General features: G+C 44.2%; 1 protein-coding gene across 1 annotated transcript in view; it reads right to left on the bottom strand.

The window, feature by feature from the left end:
- Positions 1 to 24152, bottom strand: part of TRABD2B (TraB domain containing 2B) — a 306025-nt gene that overhangs the window by 21531 nt on the left and 260342 nt on the right. Inside the window, exon 6 of the mRNA XM_080407652.1 lies at positions 14099 to 14368. Coding sequence (XP_080263778.1) covers positions 14099 to 14368 — 270 coding nt within the window. The remainder of the gene's footprint in view (positions 1 to 14098; positions 14369 to 24152) is intronic.

The raw sequence follows: 24152 nt of genomic DNA, 5'->3' as shown, positions 1-24152 counted from the left end.
CCTGGATCTGATTAAGGAATCCGGTTTTGGTCTACAGGAGGCCACTACTTATTTGCAGTAGTGCAGTAAAGTGCCTTTGTGTGTCTACATGAGTAAGCAGTATCACACGCTGGTTTGTGGCCAAGTCAGGGGATGAGCCAAAGAAGAGCCTTATCTCTACTATTTTCCCTTTACCCCAGGGTTACTGGGAGCCCAGATCTTTGGCCATTTTCTACACTGCAAGCATCCACCCTCTGCGAGCAGCACAGCGGCAGAGTCGCTGGGAGGCAGCTGCAGCCACGCTATCAACAGCGGGGTCAGGCAACAGCACCAGGAGCGTCTCAACAACCCGCTGCTGCCGACCTGAGCTTTCCTTCTGGCGAGACCCAAATGGGAACCAGCCTTCCACCTGAGACAAATGTCAAGCTCTGATCCAGCCTTATTCCAATTCTCTCCTCTAGAGACAGGCACCTGCGAGCCTCCGACCCCCGTGCAGAGGCAAAGGGCAGCGCACGGCTGCTGATAGAGATGGATTCCCCCAGCCCTCCTCTTTGTTAGGACCATGTCTGCCATGGCTTATCCCTAGGAGGAAAAAAAGAGAGTACTGCCAGGAAAGGGAAGCACACATTTCACCAGGCATTGCTCTGAAAGGACAGAAAGCCACGAACAAGCACACCAGAACCCCGAGCCAGACTGTCACTGTCGCAGGAACAGCAGCGGTGGGGAGCAGGACACTGCACACAAGGATGGGATGATGCTTGAGGGGCAAAGGGAAGTAACGTCAGCACCTTCACCTCCTGAACGTGCAGGGCTGAGACTGTCAGCAGCACCTGCAGAAGGTGCCATCACAGAGAATCACGGGCAGTCCTTCTGGATGCCTTGGCCTTTAATAGGATTTAAAGGGTGGGATTAATTATAGCTATGGCAGATGCAGGCTTGTAGTCAGAGCTCTTCAGCTGTGTTCCCACTACAGTTCGTGGGGAACAAGATGTCTCCAGATGACAATCCTTTCCCCCCAAAGGCATGTCTCTAAGGTAGGCGAGAGGAGCTGTTTCTGAAGATCTCTATCTCAGGAATTCAGGTCTCCTGAACCCCAGCCAAGCTCTTGCTCCAGTAAGCGCTTTGACTGGTAAGGACGGGTTCCTACAAAGGGATGGGGCCACAGTGTGGGGAAGAGGAAAACTGCTGATCCTGCCGCGCAAAAAGCAGTAGCTGGCGGGGATGTAGCTCCCCGCTGCAGCCCCATAGCGGGTCCCCAACAACAGGCATGGCAGGGCTGCAGCATGCTGTCCTTCCTTGGGGTCTTGTCTCTGAGGTTTGACACGATGGAGGAGTTGGTGGCTTGCTTGGATCAGGGGTTCCAGGGAGGCCATGATGGTGTAAACAGGAGGAGGCTTAATGCTGAAATGCAGCTCAAATGCTTCTAGTGCATTTTTGCCCCCCTGTCTGAATGGGCCATGGGCTGGAAGCCAGGAGATTTGGTTTTCAGCTCTATGACACCCACCAAGGAACCATCAAAACCTCATTAAATCACTTCTATTACTCCCCTGACTCTGATCTGAGTCAAGACCTTGAAGCGTTAGTGTGACACCACCAGCATTAACCCAACGTGAAGCATTTTGCAGGCTCTCCCTCTGATTTGCAGGTCCCACTTGCCCAGGCCACCTGCAAAATACCTCTGTGATGACAAATTCAGCCCTGGAGTGACACTGACCTGCAGCGAGGCTGAGCACTACAGGGGCATCCTAAACCCACAGGTGGGTCACGTTGTGAAGGCAAAGTTGCTGTGGGGCCAGAGGAGGGAATGGGGATGGGATGGGAAGGGATGGGAGCAATGGGTAGTGCTGCACCAGAGACAGGGGAAAGAGGAGGAGTTTGCTGTCACAGCAGTGCAGCCTGAGGGCCCCTCAGGCATGGGGACACAGTGATGCAAAGGTGGACAATGAGGACGCATCTAGCAGGTAGGGAAGGAGCAGGTGAGAAACAAACTCAGCACAGCCTGAGTGCTCTTTTCTGAGGTGAACTTCCAGGATATGGGAAAGTTTCCTGCACCTTGCAGTCAGGTTGAGCTTTCCCCCATCCCCGGAGGAGACTGGGTATGATGGCCCTTTCCAGCCTCCTGCCCTGAAGTCCTTCAGGAAAACCCTGCAAATACAAATCCTGCACCCACACATGTGGCAGTGACAGAATCAGGCCCGCCACTCCTTTTCAGACAACTGCAGAATGGTGTAAAAACACAGAATGCTGTAAAAACCAATAACCTTTGAAGCACACCCTCTGAGTAATTACCCCATTCCCATCTAATGACTTAAAGATGTTATATTCCTCTCTGATTTGGCAACAACAAAGATTTCGACCTTATTAAAACCAGCCCATCAGGAAACTACATGTCATCCTTTAAAAAAAGAAAAAAAAAAAAGGGAAAAAAAGAGGGGGAAAAAAAAAAGAAAGAAATTAAATTCTTTAAAATCCCTGTGAACAATAATTCAAGATATTGTAGCTGAAGACCCATAATTTGTTGTAGAGTGTCTGGGTGGTCCTGAGGCAGGAGATGACAACATTAGCTCTTTCCTTTGCCCTTCTAAGAAATGCTTTGATGATTCTCTAATATCCTAAGAATATCCCCCCGTGATTCTGCACTGGGACGAGGCAATCACAGAGCTGGGATAATGGATCCCAGTTTTCCAGAACCTGGCCCTTGCTAAGAGGGGACAGCTCAGAGCCCTTTGTTTCACCAGTTCTGCACTGACATCCGAGCCAGGATGCATTCACGATAGTCTAAGTAGTGATGTGGGCTCAAAAACATCCACAAACTCATCCCCACCCACTGCACACATCTGGCTGTGTACCTGATCTGTATGCGCAATTAAGGCACTCATCTTCATGGCTCAAATAACCAAGTACTTGTTTCACTGGTCCTTGGACAGATAGTGATTGCAGTTCTTACAGCCAAAGTAAACAAGAACATTAAGGATGCACACACAGATGGCCTTAGTATTGTAAAAATCTTGCCAGTGCTGCAATCTATGAAGATTTTTGGGCAACCTGCTGATACACAACACGCAAAGAGTTAATTTGATGGCTGCAATCAGGTGGTTTTGAACCAAATCCCAAGCATGAGCAGAATATCTACCTTTTGTCTGCATTTTGCAGACTGCCTGTGCTCACCAGTACAGCCCCATGTGCAAAACAATTTGCATTTTTGGGGTGGTCAAAATCATAATCCATATTTTATGTCTTGGGCTCAACCTTTCAATTAATTAGAACCAGAGTGACTTGGTCTGCCCTCCCCTATGTGCACTCAAGTGTTTGTTTGGCATTGTGTGGGCCCTATGGCTCAAAAATTTTTTGCAGATGCACAGAATTAACCAAGCATGTTTAGATGTGCTTGGGGAACACATACATTCATAGGGATGTATATATTTGACCCTGTCACTTTCTTGTTAACACTGTAAAAGATATCGACTTTCCCCTCCAGATTTTAAAATGATTTAGAATAGGCAGTAGTAGGGATATACCTAAAACATCCTGTAAAATTAAGTATTTTCTCCAAGACTGTTCTCTAAGTCACACAATTATTTCAGCTAAGAAGATGCCTGTGCAACGTATTAAGGAACAGAATGAACAACCAAAATATAAACTGGCTTAAATGGATGTCCAATATACTGCATTTTTCCATTTGATTTTAATTTTCTTTTTCCTTCTCCCTGTTCTTTTTCCATCTCCGCATAACAGTTTTTCTCTCCGTTTAGTCTGTATCGCATTTTTCTCTCTAATTCACTGGGCTCTCTTTCCTGCTCACTGCTTGTATTTTTCCAGAGTCTCTCTTAGTAAGAATAATTAAGGTTGGGTCAGATCTTTGAACCTGTTATTTGGAGCAGTATTGAATTCAAGCTTGTTCCACTGCACAAAAGCACTGGCTTCTTTTTCTTTCCAACAGACTCACTCTCAAAATAAAAAAAGGTTCGTTAGGCTTATCTATCAGCAGAAATGCCAAGGACATGAAATTGCTGCATTGCCCACAAGGTTTGGGTTCATCCTGCTGCTTGCAAAGCAACCACGGTGACACCAGCCACAGCACGAACCTCTCTCCCCAAGCGCCTGCGAACCCTCTGAAAGCCCAGAGGTGCCATCACAAGAAGCTGCTTGCTGGCCACGCTGCAGCCGCTTTCCCTGCCGGCTGTCAGAACCTGGACCCTGAATGTCTCTGCAGACCCGAGCTCTTGTGAGCACTGTCCACGCCACGCAGCACGGTACTGCCGCGCCAGGCACCCTGACACCCGGGGACACAGGCTGGGCTCCCTCGCCCGCCAGCGCCGGGGGCTCAAGCCCCCGGTATAATGCTTGCTTTGTTCAGGGAAGTTATTCAGGAATTGTAAAGAGGAGATCTGAGTGAAATCGGAATTTGGCCTGGCATTTTCCTAATTGCAGGAACCCAGCCTTTATAACATTAAAACCATATGAATTTAAATAACTCCTACTTCTCCTTCCTCCGGTGAGTAACTGGACTTGGACCACAGCTGCCCTTCGGGGTCCTGTTGGGTTCCCAGCCCGCGCTGCCGGCACTGTCAGGGAATCAGATTTCCCCCCATTTCACTCTACGAGGACTCTGTCCTAGATAAACCTGCTACCACAGTATAACTGTGGTTAAACCCTTCGTATAAACTAACCGCCCACCACAAAGGTGATGTTGTCCTCCTCCTCGTCATACTTCACTTCGTTTCACAGGGCATGAGACTCACTAATCGGAAGGGGAACAGCAGAACCAGAAATAATTCCCATATTCCTTACCCTTTTCCTCTGGGCTAGCACTGGCAGTGTTGTTTGTTTGCACTTCCACTGAATTTGAAAAACATCTTTTTTTTTTTTTTACAGTAACTCACTGGAAGTTTTTTATATTTTACAGATTTTACGTATCTCTGCTAAGCCTGGAGCTTTACCTTGAGGAACAGCAGATCTGCAATCTTTGGGGGCTTAGATACTGCTAGATACAAAGATGACTCAAATATGTATCTTAGTCCAGCTTAGGGTGGCAGTGCTTGGGAAGGTTTGCTCTGGCTTTTAGATGGTAAGTGATCTCTTCTCCACATCTGTGTGTCCCTGGGGCAGGGAAGCAGACAGCCATTAACGCGGCAAGCAGCGCCCTTTCCGAGGTCCCACTTCAACCCAAACCCAGCTTTTGAGACAGCGACTAACTTTTCTCCCTGATGGGCACCCGTGCAAGGGGCAGCCATGGCATCGATGGGTCTCTGCTGCTTCCACAGCCTGAGCGGCAGGGAAACACCTTGCTCCTGACCCCAACGGCCCCAAACCTCACGTGCACGGGGTCCAGCCTCCCTGCAGGGTCAGTGCTGGCCGCACCAGTCTGGGGAGCAATTCAGTTTGCTCTGAAGATGGAAGCAGCCACGTTTTGTCAGCCAAGTCATGCTCAAAGTTTGGAGTCTGAATGTGGTGCTGGCCACCACCCTGCTCGATCAGGAAAACACAACGCTTCGTACCAAGGACTGCAATTAAGCAGTGCAGGTCCTTTACTACCCACTTCTGTGTTTCAGGAATCCTGCTCACCCCGGGCACAAGCCCACTTGGCACTTCGTACAGTGTCTGCAGCTGCAGTCAGCCTTGCAAGGATAACACAAACCGCGTTCTTCACCCACCCCGAATAGCAAGGGTAAAAACACTGCTGTGTCCGGAATTCTCTCTGCCTGCTACACCAGACAACTTCATTTTCAGCTGAGTGAACAGAGTTTGGTAGAGCTGTCTTAAACCGCATTTCAGATTTAGAGGAACTCCCTTTACCTGAGGGTACTCGGTGCATTCTCCCTCCTTATCTGTTTGACAGGAGCCAGAAATAACGGTTTTATTTTTTTGTGTGTGCAACTGAGAATATGCCACGAGGAGTCACAGTTAAAGACTCCAAGGAGCCAATCCTCAGAACATCTGGCTAGTGAAAGCTCTGGATATGGAAAATATAAATGTCAAGGCTCATATTTATAAATTGGAAGGGCCATGACGACATCTGCTAACAAGCTTTTGTCCAGAGCCCATTTGCTGTACATGGTTATTCACAGGCAACAATAAACATGTGCGCGGATCACATGCGCGGTCTGCCCTTCCTTTCAGTCGCCGAAGGAACACACGCTCCAAAAACACACAAATGCTCTGTTCTCACAACACAGAAATACAAGTGTTTGCAAACCTCACAGCAAACTTTTCTTGCATACCAGGCCACAGTGGGATACACTGCTGGAACAGACTAAAAATAGCTGGAGAAAAAGCCTTGCATTAACACAGAAGACAGTCAAACTCACTTAGCGTTAACGCTTTTGGTGGAAAAAGCACCCTCCTTTTTTTGCCTTGCTCCACAGGAGACACTTTGTACTACAGGTCCCATCCTGAAACCTTATTTTTATGACTGAGCAGTTGTGGCTGGGAATCTCAAGACTTTAAATAGAGTCTAACCTAGTCAACCGTGGTAGCTTCATAACATTAAAACAAGCAGTAGGTAAAATAAACTTGCTTCTACATTTATACCCACGGGCACCTTTTCACTAGTTTAACGCCAACCGTAAGCACATTTCCAATGTCTGTTAAATAAAAAAAAAATGATCTAATGCATAAGCATAAAGGTTGTGCTAACGACTTATTATTGTAGGTGTCCAGACCACAGTTTGCCCCCCCCACGCCTGGCATTGGTCACTATCACAGAGACTGCCCATGAGGCTGCAGATTCGCCAAGAGAAGAAAAAGCATCAGCAAAAAGAGCCTGGACCACTTTATGATGTCCATGGATTTAGCAAAGAATAAATGGAGCCAGCGCTGACTGTCTTGCCTGATCTGCAGTGTTCTTGGCCACACAGACATCTGTGTGAAAATGGTAGGAAAAAGAAAAGATGATGAAATAACATGGAGGTCTACCTCCTGGTTAACAAAGTGAAGAAGGACACCTCGTGAGCTAGGTGAGCTCAGAGAGCTGGAGGTGAGTGCAGAGGTCTGGGGATGGAGATGCTGGAGGGGTCCCCTTCCACTCCTTGCTCCAGGGCCCATGCCAAGTGCATGCAGCCAGAGTTAAAAAGGGCAGGTAGAAAGAGTATTGGAGAAAGAAAATTTGAAGCAGAAAATGGAGAACCATGGAACTGAAAAGTTAACAGGTTGTCCAGATTCAAGAGTCCTGGCACTGGGTGAGGAAATGAGACTGCGCTGGCTGAGAAACAGCGGAACAAGTGGGGATGTGCACCACGGAGGAAAAGATTGTCACAACTCAGCAGCTGCTCCTTCTTGAAACTGAATCCTAAGCAAACATTTTGTTTGTGCTGCATCAGACAGATCTTAGGCAGATTAACAAAGCTAGCAATGATAGGGCTACTTTCAGCCCAAGTCAGAAATACACCAAACCGGGGTAGATATCAACGCATAATATAGGCTATCTTTACTCAACACATCCCAAATGAAGAGCAGAAAACAAGAAAGGAAGAGAAAGCTCTTAATAGGTTCCATAAAACATCTCGTATTGTATTTTCCATCTTTATCAGCATTGAGGAGGAAGGAGCAGAAAGGGCTCTTGGATATCCAGTGCTGAAAAATACCTCACTGTTCAAAAATCCTAGCTTTAGCGTGCTCCAATTTTGTTACTTGCTCGCCTTCAAAATATGGATTTAATATTTATGATGGATTTAAATTTCACAAAAATAAAATACCTACTGCATTACCAATAAGGAATATAGTTTCATGAAATAAAATTGAAATCCATATACAAATTACGTCTCTATTTCCAAGGGACTTCTGTATCTCTAATGATTTTGTTTTCAGGTATTTATAGTTTTCATTAAAATAGGGCTTGCATACTGCTTCATATTAATTGTTCATACTGATAGTGAGACAATTAAGCAATAGTGACAGTAAATACGTAAGGGTTTTGCTTATTTTTTTTTAAGCTTACCTGTGTTTGTTTCATCACACAATGGCAGCACATTATAGAGAACAACAGAACAAAGTAAAGCATGCAGATCTTTTTGCGTGTCCAGCAGGTGAAAGTGTGGCTGCACATCTTTTCAGCCCCATCTGGAGGATAACAAATTAACTCTTTGACTCCACAAGGGGAAAGAAGCTATCACTCACAGCCAGCTGACAGGGAGGGTCTATTAACATGGAGATGCAAGAATTTTGGACACGAATGTCAGGACTTCCCATCCGTCACTGCGATGCACGAGAGAGTTGTGTGCTGAGCCCAGGTTTCACGCTTTAATTAATGCATTCTGTGCACTCTGACCAACCTGATAATCCAAGAAGCCTCAATAAAAACCATCCAGGGAGGGAGGGAGGATATGTCATCACTGTATCATATGTTACAGCCAGGAGATTTACCTCTCATTTCTACTGCGCGGAGCGCTGTTATTTTACTTCCACTGGAGGGCTTGCGTACTTGGGGCTGTGCAAAGGGCACGATGAAAGAATTGCCAACATCAGTGCTTGTTTAAAGCATCAAGCCATCTGCTCATCTTAAAGGGGGATCAAATGGAAACGGTAAGAAACTAAGAAGGGGAAAATACAGCACTCCCCACGCTTTGCTCTCTGCTCAGGAGCTGAGGATGCCTTCACAGAAGCAAGACTGCATGTTCAAGAGAGGCACACAACACTGGGAGAGGGACCAACTGACGTACTGCTTCACTGCCCAAAAGTCTTCTTCTGGCCACTGTATATCCACCAGAGTTCTTAAAAAAACTGGGCAAACTAAGAGCAGATTTCAGGCCAGTTGAAGATACAAAGGTTCAGCTGCCACCAAGGAACCAAGAGGGAGCATTTGTCCAGGAGGTGTTTTGAGACCACTCAGCACGACAGAAGGGTCTTGTACCCAAGCTGTCGAACCACGAGATTCTTCTGAGGAGTAGATACTTCTCTGCCATGCCTTGGAGACTGGGGGCAGTGACTGGTAGGGACTGTCCTCATGAAGGTTTCCTGAGAAGGAAACCCTGTTGGGAGAACAGCAAAGAAAACGGTAGACAAGTGCTGGAGGAAAGCCAAGGGGCCACACAACAGAGCTAAGCCCCAAACAACAACGAGGTGTGACCAGGGAAGGAAGGTGGGACTCCAAGACACCTATGCTCCCGCTGTTCCTGGCTGCTGGAGCAAGTTCACTATAACAAGCTGGAAAGGTCCCGAAGCTGCATCCTCATCCTTGGTTGAACACAGGGCAAATAAATGCAGTGGTGGCAACTGCTTACTTGGCTGCACAGAGACAGGCTGGAGGAGGGAGCGCTCCCCCTCTCCACGAGCATCGGTTGGCATGCGCTCTCCAAGCAGTACCCTTACCAGGGAGGCGGATACAGTAATTTAAACAAACAAGGCCCCAGTGATGGAAATTTCAAGCTCAAAGCTACCATGTGGGGGGAAATCATCTGACCACAATTTACCTGTTAGACTTCAAAAGTGTCTAGGTCTCCTCTAAAGAAAAGCAGTCTTTTCTTTAATGAAGTTAAGTACTGTATTTCAGCACCGTGTGTTGTGAAAAGGAAGCAATTTGGATTCATTTACTGAAATTTACCTTTCAGATGCGGTTAAATGAAATTAAAAGTTTGTCTGAGTTGACAGAGTTCTGTTTTCCATCACTGTATTGTCTTGAAAGAAAGGATAACAGGCTAAGTGCTTAAATTCCATCCAAACTGATAAGGTTCACTCTATACAGGCACTCTTAGTGCAGTTTATTACACATTGTCTCCCTTCATCCATCAATGGCATAACTTTTTTCTTTTTTTTTTTTTTTTTTTTCCCTTCCCTAAAATAACTGTTGCTTCCCAAAGAAATTGGTATTTGTGATGTTATTGCATTCGTATGGGGGTGAATAGTCAGCACTGGGCTATCAGAGAAATGACATTTCCAATTACAGGGGGAATTAATTTCGTTTCCCACTAAAGGCAGGTTTTGCAGGGCTGAGCTTACGTCTGGGACAATATTTCCTTTTTTTTTTTCTCTTCAGATAACAACTCTTTTGCTTGAATTTCTTTCCCATGCAAGTGAAGCATCTGCGTGACCTCAGAGTCTTTCCAAACACCATCTTTACCCACATCTCTTCCTCGGCAGCGGGAACAAACCTTTGGATTTGCCCATTAGATCCTCTCTGAATCTTTCTTCCCACTACTGTATTTCTCTTCTTTCACATCCCCCAGCTGCCATCGCTCCTTCCAAAGCTCTCGCCTCCTGGAACACCCTCCGAGTTACTGACTTCCCTGCCTTCTCCCAGGAGCTTTCCTCCCACCCTGCCTTAGGGCCCCAGGAGCTACAATGCTCCCTCTGCAGCTGGGAGAGGTTCTCTGTTCTCTTGGGCTCCTTTCATTTGTGGCCTTAAACCCTCTGCCTGCTCGAACAAAGGTACGGTCCTGATCCATCCTTCATTGACTACTCTGAACCGTCACAGACATTTCTCTATTCTTTCCATTAACTGAGCAGCTCATCATTAAAAGCCAGTGAATGATTTGCAATTAATTTTTTATATTGCAAGGAGAAGCTTAGCTAGCAGGAACAATAACATGCCCTGTATGCCAGCCGCAGCCTTCCAGCTCAAGGGTTTTGCCTTCCCTCCCTGCTGCCCCAGCTGGCTCTTGGCTGCAGGAGCTAGCTAGGGTTTAAGTTTCATCTAAGTTCAAATTCCTCCCCAAGACAGACTTCAGATCAGCGCATTTCTGCAAAACCAAGTAATTAAAGAAAAAATCCCGCTACTTGAAATGTCCATTTAATTTTGATTCTTGACAATTTCAAACACAAACTGCAGCCAGGCAGGACTTTCAAATTTTGTTTAGATTTTGGGGGAAGAGGGCAGAAGGGAGAGGAAACCACACATTTCATCAGCATTTTTTATTTTTTAATAGCCTTCAGTGCAGCCGATTACCCAGGAGATCAGCAAATCTTAGCTCTGTCAAAGACAGGGAGAAGAGAGAGGGGAGGCTTTCTCATCCTTCACAGCAGTACTAACCCTCCAACACACAAATCTAAACACTGTCCACTCAGGGGTGCCAACTCAAATGCCTCAGCTGTTAAGCCAGAACAAAAAGGAAAGGACAATCTCCAAGGTATAACTGAAAGTAAATACTAATAATGATGTGTGACATTAAATGATGACTCATTTTTCACGAGGCCGTTTCAGATTGTAGCTATAACCTCAGATTAGACCCGAACGACTGTGTGAGCTGAAGTCTTAGTGGAACCATTAATTATGGATTTCCTGGCTTTTATAGGTTGGAGTCAGACCTTTGATGTTCCTTTAAGATTGTTCTCCTGTGTTCATTTCCTTTGTTTCTGTGTTGGTAGCTTAAAAAAACACCCCAAGATTTCCATGGAAGTGTATGAGATAGCCTAGAAATGCATAGTCCATAAAAAGCCCTGCAATTCATGGCTCATAAAGTCCTTGAATCCACGGTCAATAAAGCTTTGGAAAAGAGCTGTATGAACCACAGTCATTTCACAGTTCAACGAGGCTCATACAAGAATCAATAATCTGGTTTAAATTCGCCTGGATTTGTCCCCCACCTGTATACTTCTCTTTGACTTTTCAGGTTGAAAGGCAGCTCACACGGCTGAATTCGGGACACCTCGCACGGAACCAGTGAGGTTTATGCAGCTTTCATCCAAAAGCCGCAGCAATGACCTAAATCCCTCTGTCTCAAAGGTGAACAAGTCAAGTTTCAGGTGACAACACGTGAGTCAGGAAACTCAAACTGGAAGAAGAACCATTCGCCAACATGGAGCCATAGCTCAAGGTAACCCTATATGCAGAGACCTCAGCCTGTACAGAACACGATTTAAATATATGCAAACGCACAATGGATCTATGGGACAGGCCAGAGCACGAACTTCTAGTACACCGATTATCCTCCAAACCCAAGTGCTAACAGTCTTGCTGGTGAACATCACTAAGGCAACAAAATGTGAGGCCACGTGCTTCTCTCCCGCACAGGTCACACTGCACTGCCCGCGTTATCAGCCATCCTGGTTGTTTCCTCCCCAGAATGATCACGCTACAGTCTGGTGATAGGCACACATTTCTGCTCTTTTCTTGCCAATCAGAAAGGAACCAGTTAGAGAAACCTCATTGTTTATTGCCTTGTGCAAGGTCCAGCTTGCAATTAATGCTGATGAAACCCAACTGCCAAAAGCACAATATGTAGCAGCTGGTTTATGAAAGTCGAGACCCCATCCAATTTATGGGGAAACCAGAGCTGGTTGTGACTCTCTGATTTAGCTGAACAGTTTGTATTTTTTGTTTTGTTTTGTTTCCAGGAAAACACCAGAAGTTACTCCAGAACTGCATAAGCACTAAAACCATCTGAAAGCCCTAAGGCAGACTTCCCTTCTTCCAGCCTTTCCTCATTTCTAGGGCTGTGATCTCCCACTAATATCTCCCTGGGATCTTTCAGCAAGGCAGGCGACATGCAGCGTCTGGTTCATCACCAGCGTGGTGGGAGCGGAAACTTACATTTCCTTATCCCAATCTCCATCCTTATGAAATGGAAGTAGAGGGAAAAAAGGTTTCGATTCAGATGAAATCTCACGGGAGCACAAACCAAACAATTTAACTCTAACCTGGGGAACTACCCTTTAAAATACTTTTCCTAGGAACATTTCTTGTTGAAACAAAACCAGCAAAAGTCTGCCGAAGCTATGCAAGCACCACTGCTTCAAGCCCCCAGCTGCACATTTCCACAGCCCTATCAGGCCCAATATCCAAAATCCTTTCTGGATAGATAGGATAAGGGCAGGAGGGTTGCGCCTAACTGCCAGGCTCCCACCACATCTCAGCACCTCAGCTGTATGACACGCATGGCGAGCTGACCCAGACACCCTTGTGAAATGCTGGGGCGTCATGGGACACCACGATTCAGTGGCCCCCATGCAGAAGAAAGAAAAGTCCCTTGTCCTCAAGGCAATCAACTATTTTGAACCAAATGCCTCCTAGTTCATGCGGGCTGCATCCAACCCCCGAACGCGCTTTGAGAACAAAACACATGAATCCTTCTTACCAAGGATGGCATTAACCTCAGAAATAGCTTTACTACATTAAGATTAATATGCACCACCTTAATAAGAATCCTTGCATAATTCACCCTGAGAATACAATAAACTACGGAAAAAAAAAGAGAGAGGCAACTGCTACATTAAAAAGAAAATAAAAATAATAAAAAAATAATCCCAAAACACAAATACGTGGAGTTTTTTCCTTAGCAAATGGAGAAGCCTCTGAGAGACTGACTCATTTTACTAGCAGAGAATTTAGGTGCTATGAAAATGGGAATAAAAGTAACGATCAAACATAATCATCACATGTATAGGCGAGCAGCCAGTTCTCAACAGATTATTTCATTCCTTTTACTTGTTAGGAGATCTATAAACACTGTGGCTGTTTATCTGCCCATGACTTGGCCTGGATAAAGGCAGTAAGAGCCTTCTCAGTTTTAGAGGAGGGAGAATAAATTGCCCGGGAATCCTAAAAGCACACATCAAGAAGCCCTGGTCAAACATGAAGACCTTATTCAAACACTGTTTGGAAGTTTTTAACCTTGGACCAATATTGGCCACAGAAACGTGCCTACCTCTATTGTCTTCACATAGACGCCTTAGCCAAGTACTTCATTTTACCCGAGTTTGCTGTTTTCAGCGCAGTCTGAGATGTTAAAACATTTCAGTCCCAGAACACAGTTAAGATTGAGTGTCAGGTTTGTCAGAATTCTAAAACCTCTCAGGAACAGTCTGTATGCTTGGAAAATGGGAGAGTCTTTGGGTGAAAACTGACAGTAAAGGTTGGAAAATAATTACTGGAAGGAAGTGGGTGAACGCAGAGTATTTTCCATTGTTATTTTTTCCCTGGTTTTACTCTGACAAGTCTTTGTTTTTGTGTATTTAAAATCTTCTAAACATTGGTCTTTTTTCTCTTTACTTTTACATCAAACATGCCTATAAGCTGCCTTCCTAATTCTTCATTAGGCTCCAAAACCACCATTTCACTCCCTGTCTCTCCCATTTAGCCTTTTTCAAACCCTCTTTATTGTCTAATCAACACGACCTGTGATCTGTAAAGAGCAACTAGTCAAGAGACAGTAGGAAAAGGACAGGGACCGTAAAAGTTACGACTCACCTGTCTTCTATCCGAACCCAGAGGTCATTGAACTGTCTTTGGCGATGGTGTTTATGCTGCTTCTTGTGCCATTTCTTCTGCCTGCCAAACTCTTCCAGCTGGCTGATGCTGTCTGGCAACAGGAGGTGAGGAGACAGGCTGTCATCTTCGTCCATCTGCAGGGGCTTCAGGGAAGGAGACGTCAGTGGGACCTGCTCAGAAAGCTGGACAGCGGGCAGGGCTGTTGCTGAGGACCCTTCCAAGGCTGGGCTTGTCTTTGTCATCCTTGAGCTGAAAAACACAACGTTTAAACATTTGATGAATAAGCAAGGGCTCGTGCTAAGACAAAGTGAAAGCAGGGGGCTACACGACTTGTTGGGTGCTCCTAACGGCCAAGGTGTCCGAGAAGAAAGGCTTTTGCTCTGGGGCAGCAACTAAAGACAGCAGTGGCATTTCCTAGCAAGCTCTGAAACAAACACTGAACCGAGAATCAGGCAAAAGGCAGTTGATCTGCTCTTGCTGTTTCCTGGCATTTTAATTACTTCTTACAGGCTTTAGAGCCTGCGGTAGGGGTCGGCGTCACCTCCCCCCCGGGCTGAAGGTTAAACAGCAAAACTGTGACTCTCTCCGAGGAAAGCAGATACCTTAACAGCAGCCGATCTTAAATTAGCAAGATAACACTCACTCCCTTCTTTTTTTTTTTTTCTTTTTTTTTTTTTCTTTTTCAGCTTTAGATATCATCTGTGGAAACAAGTAACTGTTTTGACTGCAACAATAATTACGCTCGTTTATCTGAGTTAGGATTGGTGACAGGGAAGCCCAGACTGATGGCAGACGCACAGTCTAATAGCTGGGCTGCTGGGGTGGGACATGCGAGTTGGACCTCAAGCAGGTTTTGTATAATGGAAAAATGAAGCAAAAGGGGGGGTAAAAGGCCTGTCCAAAGCCACCTTGAAACAACACTGCCACAGCTCTTTGCTCCTGTTTGAAACACTACCACCTCTTGCATCTGACTGGAACTACACAGAAAAATGCCTTTTATTGTTTTAATCTTCTGGAGTTTCACTAATTTAGAAAAAAATCAGTACAAACTCTCTCCTTCAATACGCAGCCACGTGAACTTACATTTGTGAGCTAAGATAGCCGAAACAAAAATCTAATAAACCAGTATTGACACAAAGTGATTTCCCACCCCCCCCTAACTTCAGTAGAAGTTCCTGGTTGGTCTTAATTGCAAGAGAGGAACTTTTTCTGTCTTTGGGATGGCCCAATGAGTTGTAGGTACAGAAAATGGAAGAGGATTAATAGGCAATATGAAGCTGTGGTCTGCAAAACTATTTCTATTACATGGATGCTATGACTTTTATGACAGAAACAATTAAAGCCACATGAAAAGTTTTGCCTCCTGAGTGAAACCAGTAAGACATTTTAATGAAAAAGTAATAAAAAATCCTAAACTTCATTGGTGACAACGTACAAAATGTGCTGCAAGTGAAACCACATGTTTCATTTATGGAACATTTTGTTCTCTTCCAAAAAAGTCACATCTACTACTAATGGCAGCTTTTTTTCTTTTTGACTTTTTTTTGAAGTCCATTACAATAGCAGTCAAGATGGTCATCTCTATTTCCACCGCATCCTGTTTCACCCAATGTCCTTCCAAGAGCTTCTGATAATTAATCGTTGCTACTATAAGACTCACTGGCAAAAACAACAGTAACTTTGTCACTCTCAGCCAACATTAATGAAGTTCTTCAGAGATCATATGACAGATACAGAAAAGAAAGACACTTGTCTAAACTAATACGAATTTTTTCCAAGGTTGCTTTCATTAATAAAAGACACAAGAAAATCCCCTATTTTTCCTCTTTTTCCAAGCATTCAGACTCTCAGTGAGTCCTTCTCAAACTCACTCCATGCTCTGTTGCACGTCACAGAGAGATCTGCTGGTTCTGGCTTTTTTTCCCCGTTAAGACTTTCTTCCATGATTCATGCTGAGGATGAATTTTCATCAGTGCAGCAACTTTCTTTGCAAGATCTTGGTGCTCTCCAAAGCTTTCAAGACTTCTTTGGTTGTGACATAGCTGAAGGAAAGCCATCTCCAGACTCGTGTAAAAGGAAAGGCTCTCCTAGGTTTGCAGCAGGCGTGTCCCTCAGGGCACAGCAGACATTTCTTGATTTTTATCCAGCCGTGATAGTGGATCAGGGAATTCTCAACATGCAAATGCAGCCATTTAGCAGCTTGCAAGGTCACACAGTGTGAACTTGGATAGCATGGGTTAGGCAGGTGAGAAGGACCTGGACCAAGCGCCTACGAACACCCTGTGGGTAACTGCAACAGCAGCAGGTGGCAATGGGTGGCAAGAACCCCCTGGACTCACTGCCTGCTGCACTTGGCCAAAGCAACAGGAATACAAGCTGGTTGATTCTGCCCCGAACCAGCTTGTTCTGATGCTACTCCGGATACCTCTGCTCCTCACCGTGGTGTGAATTCACTCAGGTCTTTGTGCAACCCAGCCACCCGTTTTCACACCAGGGAGAAGAGCGCTACCCTGGCCACAAGGCTGTGGTGGGCAGAAACGTTAAGGCGGCAAGAGCATGGAGCAGACATGAGAGCCCAAAATAGACAATGTGATCATCACAGCTGGAACCGAGCTGTTGCTAAGATTTCTGTTTCCCTTGACATTCTTCTTCTTGCCGCTGAAACTGTGCCTCCTGTTCTGATCAGACAGTCATTCCCCGAGATGCTGAAGGTGGGAGCAGTCCTCGTGCCAGACCACATCTGCCAGCTCAAGGCTGGGGCTGCCACTGGGCTCCTTGAATGGTCTTAGAGACATCTGAACACATACTTTCCACCTTTTAGCACCTACTATTCCGTTACATGTGTTTACCTTGCTCTGAGCTCCTAGTAAACTGGAACCAGTGGAGAGGTGTTTTTACGGGTTGAGATTTTAAAAACCACTTAAGACGACTGGCAGCTCACTTCTTATTAAAATTAATGAGTTTGGGCATCAAAATCCCAGTGGTGGCTTTGAAAGCTTCTAGCTTAATTGTTTCCACTACCATCACATGAGCCACAGGTTGTAAACTCGGTATTTCAGAACATTCTTTGGGAAGAGAATAAATAAACACTGAAGAAACGTTAAAATGTTGTAACCTAAAGAGGGTTATAAACTAACCACTGGTACTTTAGAGTTGACGCAGGGGGAATAGCTCCACTGTGGCAACTGTATATTACATTTGGTTGATACTTGTTCCATTATTCCTGTACTAGCAATAATTACCCCAAGACCTAGGGAGGGACTGTTGAAGGCTGTATGTTGATGTACACTTGCTTCTTTCAAAAAAATGAAAATTTTTTAAAACTGATTTAATAGATCTAGAGACCTGGTTGTTTTCAAATCTGTTCATCAACCTACAGGCATTCAACCCTAAGTAAACCCAAACCTTTGAATCCCACAGAATATGGGTATTTAATCCAAACACATAGAAAGAATATTTAACAATCTGAATTCAAAGTAAGGTAGACTTCCTTTCAGTAAATAACTTCCCCACTGATTTCCATCACAATTTTATTAACACAAAGATCTTGACTACTATTAATAATATTCAGGATTTTTTTTCCACCTAAAAGCAAAAAGACAAAACCCTCCCATCTGCAATATTGTCCATCCTATGGACAACAGATCTCCCCATTGCGTGAAGCTTTACTGTTAGATTCAGCTGATCATTTCATGGACTATTTCATGCCTTTCCTTTGGTCTCAGCCTCATGTGCTCTGTTAGCACAGCTGCAGTGTACGAAACCGTGGGGACGTAATACACTTTTTTTTTTTCTACTCCACTACTGCTGAGGCAGCTTTTCAAGATACATAGCTATTTTTAAAGCCAGAGAAAAAGCAGGGCCAGTTTTCAGTTTGTGAGGCCACAGTGCCTCTTCTGAAGAAAGAGTGAGAAAGTACCACCCAAATATCTTGGTCCACACAAAGATCTCAGAGAATTTTCATGAATAACTTGATACAGCTCCAGGCTCAGAGGTTCCACCCATTTCTAAATCAATCATTCCCACACAGGGTGGTCTTTGAGAAACTCCAAGTATTTCAGGCCCTTAGGTGGGTTTTTCTCATCTCTGACCTTAATTTCCTTCCCTGGGATGCACAGTTCTGCAAAACAAGTTCTCTAAAGTAACACAGTCCAAATAAGAAAACTTGGGAATCTCAGCAAACACCCTGCGTGGCTTGGTCCTAAGGTACAGAAAACAGAGTGAAAGCAGGAAAACATTTATTCTTGCAATTTCTTGAAAGCGCTTAATCCACAAAAAGCCCTGTGGTTTTGTTTCACTTCTGGTGAAATTTGCCATCCTTTTGTAATTCTTTTCAAGAATTAAAAGAACAAAACGAAACATGCAAGTAGTTTAGGCTGAGCTGTATGCTCTGTTAGGCTGTCTCAGCATTTCTTTGCCTTGTGGTCTCTAGTGTCGCTCTGCGCTGGCACTGACAATAGAAAATAGACTCATCACTGGGATTTGCTAGGGGTATTGAGTGCATCTGGTCAGAAAAATGACATTAACATCATGAAGTCCTGCAATAACATCTTTTCATAATACCCAGGCTTAAAATCGCCCAGGTCCCGCTTTCATTTAGCCCCAAGCTACCTGGCAGCCTAGCCATGCTTTCCTCCCTGGCCAGGCAAGCACCTTCCTACCCATCACATCACGTATCCAGTTTCTGCAGCTCGGAGGTCCGTGACCATCCATGGGCTTGAAAACCTCCTCTGTAGGGTGAATCAGAGCATCCACATTCCGCTCCTGCTCTGAACGGCCCTTGTGAATAGCCCACCTTCCCCCATCAGTGGAGGCTGCGTGGTGTCAACACGACAGCTTGTGCTGCACCTTGCCCCCACCAACAGGGACTTTCACAACCACCGACTCAAGGACAACTGTCTGAGGGATGATGAACAGTCAGGCAGGGCAGACGCCGCTAACGTCCCCGCCCCTGCCCGAGTAATGCTAATAACATTTGGGGTGAGCCCCATCAAGCCTCCCCTGGGCATCAGCAGGGCCAAGAATTTGCCCTTGCTTTAGATCACGAGAGAGGACATGCCTTTGCTGACCATACGTATCTTCCACACGAATAAATCATCATTCTATTTTTTTCAGCAATCTTGCGGTAACATTTCTGTTCCCTCAGATATGCGCAGAATCTTCTAAAATGCAAGTTTGCCAATTTGTTATTTGCATCTTGTCTTTGTAGCGCAAGCGATGGACAAGTTTTGCTCAGAAGACTGCCATGCTTTGCACGTGCTTCCAAGTACAGCAGCATCACTGAGGTTTCCTTGCTTCAATTTTCAGAACTGTCAGACAAGGCAAGATTTTGTTTCATCAAGAGAGAAGCTGTGGTGATAGCAAAGAATGTGCGATGTGGCAGCTTTATCCTTATGCCACCGTTCTTGGGATGCACCCGGATGACAGCCAGACACCACGTTAAGAGAATTTTATTATAGACTGATTCTCATAAATTCCAGTTTGGGAGTCTCTGTCTAGGCAGGAATTCGTCAGTCCCTTGCATGCATCCTTGCTCCCCTTGCCACAGGCCACAGAAACATCTGCTTCTTGCTTTTTTTCCCTTACGCATCTCTTGGAGAGAGCAGTCATGCACACCCACAAGATGGGCACCAGAATGTCCTGTCCCACAAAAAAAAATTACTTTTTTTTTTTTTTTTTTCCCTCTTCCATGCTAGGATGAAACTTGGATTTTCAAAGCTCCTGGGAGAGCAGCAAACAAAAGGAGAACAGAAACCCAGGCATAAATCCTAACCCACACCAGCACAGCTTATAGGGCCTCTTACTAGTGCTATGGAGTATGGATTTAGACCATGATCTCTCACATAACCAGGTGACACCAGTGCATGCCACCATGGAGTTCATCTCCTTCAAGATGAAAGCATATATATATACACACACATATATATATAAAAAGATTTATATTTTTTTACTGCAAAAGAGAGTAACTCCAAAGAAAAGACTAGAGAATCAGATTCTCCCCATACCTAACTTACCTGAGCTGCTTCAGGTAACTGCTGTAAATTACTGAGATGAATTTGGGCTCAAGAGACAGCAAAAGACAACACCTGTGAAATCCCTGATTATTCACTCATCCCATCGGCTTCATTATAACAAGATATTTTATTTAGGATGCAGTTGCCTTAGGCCTGAACACTAACATTAAAGCATTTCCATTTCTTAACAAAATTTGGAAACGAAGTTGTTTTTTCATTTTTGCACCAGAGTAAACTACATCTCACAAGCAGTTAAATTAGGTTAAGTAGTTTAAATTCGATTACAGTCCACTCCAAACTTGGATGGTATCTCTGGACTCGGAATCCATGTCAGGCTATTTCTCTGGGCAGAATCACTGTTGTTCAAGAACTGTGGCCTCATTTTTAAGGGAATTTAGTCCTCAGTATACATGTGTATATATATATATATATGCAAACCCCCAACTCTGTGCATAAATGAAGTTACAAGCTTGTGAGGTCAAGATGTTCCCATAGATGGTGATATTTTCCTTCCCAGCTTGAGAAACTATAAAATAAAGAGACGTGAGTAAAACTTTTGTTATCTATTCCACTGCATTAAAAGTGAAGCTGATTGAGGGCATAGAAGAAATGCAAGCTTTCTGCAACTTGAATGGTTGAATTTGCTGGAAAAAAGAAAGGACAGCTGAAACATTTGTTACGTGCCATTTTCCACATTTTCATATGAATTCTTTTATTTCATAAAACTCAAACTGGTTCATTTCAGCACTTTCTGAACAAAGCTTTAAATTATTTTTTTCAGTCTTTTGTTTTCAAAGACTTAAATGTTACAAAGTGGCCTTTTTTGTTTAAGAATTGATCTTAATTAGAAAGGAAAACCCAACTAATAAATAAAAAATGACAAAAAACCAACAAAACCTGACCCCTGCCTTGAAAATTGTCCTCAAAATGTTCCACTTCAAATTAGTCTGAACTTATTTCCCCTTCTCAACTTTTTGGTTCAGTTCTTGAACTGAATAATCCTTTGTTCATGCATCTTCAGTGTAAACTGTAAGCTGCATGCTCCAGCCTCAGAAGATGGGCTGTGCCCAGAGGAAGGATGGGTTCACCCTCCAGTCTTGCTTCCATCGCCCACGTTAGTAGCAAGTAAGAACCTTCTCCGCTGGTGGCACACAAAACCTCACCTCAGACTCTATTCCCTAAATCTTCACTGTCTTGCTATGACCATACCCATTGAGTGCTAAGCTATTTCTGCCTGGGTAGTTTGGTTTAAGCAAGATATTCATAACACAGCTGCCTTTGGTGCCTCACTGTCTTATGGAAGTTGCACTTAAAGCTCCTTGGATTGAATAACTATCCCATAGATCGCGATGGGCTCTCTTCTGCTCAAGCATGCTGGTTCAGCATGGGAGTAGCTATACAGCTGTACTGGGACATCTGGTTTGTTCTGAAAGTCTTCACAGAGGAGAGAAAAGGCTTCACATTCAAATCACAACTCCTATAAGCACATGTACCACCGAAAGACTTGACATATAATCTTAACTGAAAATTTTAAATGTCTTCTAATAAATTGTTGAGTGCTGACTTTGCACTGAATTTTCAGTATTTCTGCTTTTTCTCCCTGATTTTGGACAGAAACAGGTGTTGGAGTATCAGTGTTACCTCTGGATTGAAAATCCTGACTTCTGTCCAAATTTGCCAAGAATACACAGGCTTTCCGATGAATCTAAAGTGATGGTATTACACCACAAAAGAAGATTTTAGGGTTGCATTTTTATTGAACTGGAGTACTTTCAAGCTTTATTCCTCATATTTTTTTCTGTTATTGCTTGAAAACCATTTAGTAACAAGAGTAAATACATTGCTCTTTCCTTTTAATAACTTCTTAATAAACACATATACTGCTTTAATAAAAACAATGGCGGACTTAATACTGGGCAATGTAATCTCTCTTTATAAACTCTCTGGTCCTTCTGTGTTTCTTTGCATGATATCACAATAATTATACACAGATTTTTCCGTTGCTGGGAATTAACTTCCATCATTCAACAGGTTCTGCAAAGCATAAAATTCTTACCCAGTTCAGCCCAACCTGCAACAGCAAGTTTCTTCAGGTCTAATTGTGACACAACGTTTTGCTTTGGGCTTATTGGTTTGGTTTGGGGCCAGTTCTGATTCCACACATATTTATGGTGGTTTGGGCATTGTCTGAGAAACTGGACAACGGTGACCAAATGCCACCATCTCATCTCAGCAGTTACGATCTCAGTGACTGGAAAACAAGTCAAGGGCTGAATAAATCCTTCCTTCTCCAGCTGCCATAATTAAACTAGAAAAACTCATGCAGACTTGTGTCTCTCCTAATTCCGTTTGAAGTCTGTGGAGCTCCTGATGCCTGTGGCTGTCTGCTCCTCTCTAGTCATTGCTGACTTTTGGGACACCAAGCTGTGTAGCCATGCATAAGACAGGTTTGCTAACTCAGTTGCAAAACTATTCTCATCTCATGTGCTGTTATTCCCAAACCATTCCTGACCTAGTTTAAGCACAGAAAAGAAGAAAGAGGATGCATTTGTTCTATCCCAGTAGTTGTCATCCAGACAGGCATCAAGATTAAAAACCTGACTGACAAAAACCAAACAAACAAACAAACCAACCCCCACCAAACCGGCTGCTTCATTTTGATTCCTCAGCAGAATTAAAGCTAATACACAACTGTTGTCTGCGTATTTCTTGCCTGCAATCCAGACTGAATTCTGCTCCTAGATTGTCTCATTTGGGAATTGGTTTCTCCTCTCTGCTTGGTCCTCTGGAGGGAAGAAATATCTGCAGAAGTCCATATTTCCCATCACATCTTAAAAATAAACTCTCTACAGAGACATCAACTGAGCAAGATACCAAGTGCCTAGCTTGAGGGATTTAAACATTTTTACTGACTTCAGACTTAAACCAAGGGCAGATTATTCAGCGTACACCTGGCACTGCTCCCTGCACCTCCTTCTGATGCTCTTGAAGCTGGGCCCTGGCAGAGATGAGATACTGGGTGGATCACACATCTCTACAAGCACGGCAACTTGTCTTCCTTAAGTACCTGTCCAGTCCAGGCTCTTGCAATCGCAAGACGACAGATAACGTAGGTACATAAGTAGCTGCTATCACTAGAAGAGAGACACGGACCACTTAAACCGAGCAGCAGGCAGAAGTGTGGAACCCAAGAGCCGTAAGACCGTGCCTGCAAGAGATCCCACAGCTCTGTTACACTGAATCCACTTTCCCTCTCTGTAGCTGACACTGTAAAACATCTGACCTGCTTAGCCATTGAAGGGCTGCTGAGCTAAAAAAAGGAGCAAAGAGCCAGTCTGCCTTCTCCAAAATACTGTTACAGCCCATCAGCGTTGCTTTTATCACAGGGCCTGATAGCTTCCAAGAAAAGAACAAAACATTTGTCAGAAACCCTGTTCAGCCAACAAACTCTTCAGCCTGTCTGTGGGCGTTTTTACGGTGTGGTAACGGACACAGCCCTTGAACCATAACGAAGGCAGGAAAGTTCTTCCTCCAAACACCGCTTGCTTTAATGCCTAATGCTGTTCTACCAACTCTAACGTTAATGGACTTTACATAAGGTCTCTCTACATATTAACCTGGTTTCACCTGGGCTCCCTCTCTGTAGTAACTCATGATGATGAAACTGCTTGTATCAAATACTTTTTTCTGTTTGAGAAATCCATCTTTCATTAAAAAGCTTCATTAATGAAGCATGTACATTGCTACCAAAACCTTAAGAAAGAAAATGAGGGTCTATGTTCTCTTTTTCAATTGTTAATTGAAACCTATGAGATTTGACCTTGAACTACAGCTTGAATATCTGGGTGGCATTTCAAGAAAGATTGATTTGTTAATGAATTCAGGCAAATCTCACTGACTAGTTACAAACAACAGGGCCCAGGTCTTCTCCCCTTAAAACAGGAGAACTTCCACTGACCCCAGAAAATATCTCTGCCTCATTGCAATGTCTGTTATTATTACTTTTATTGATACATTTA

Source organism: Falco punctatus, assembly GCF_963210335.1.
Source record: "Falco punctatus genome assembly, chromosome: 11".
NCBI lineage: Eukaryota > Metazoa > Chordata > Aves > Falconiformes > Falconidae > Falco > Falco punctatus.
Note: the sequence above shows the minus strand (reverse complement) of the source record. Positions and strands in the feature narration are given on the sequence as shown.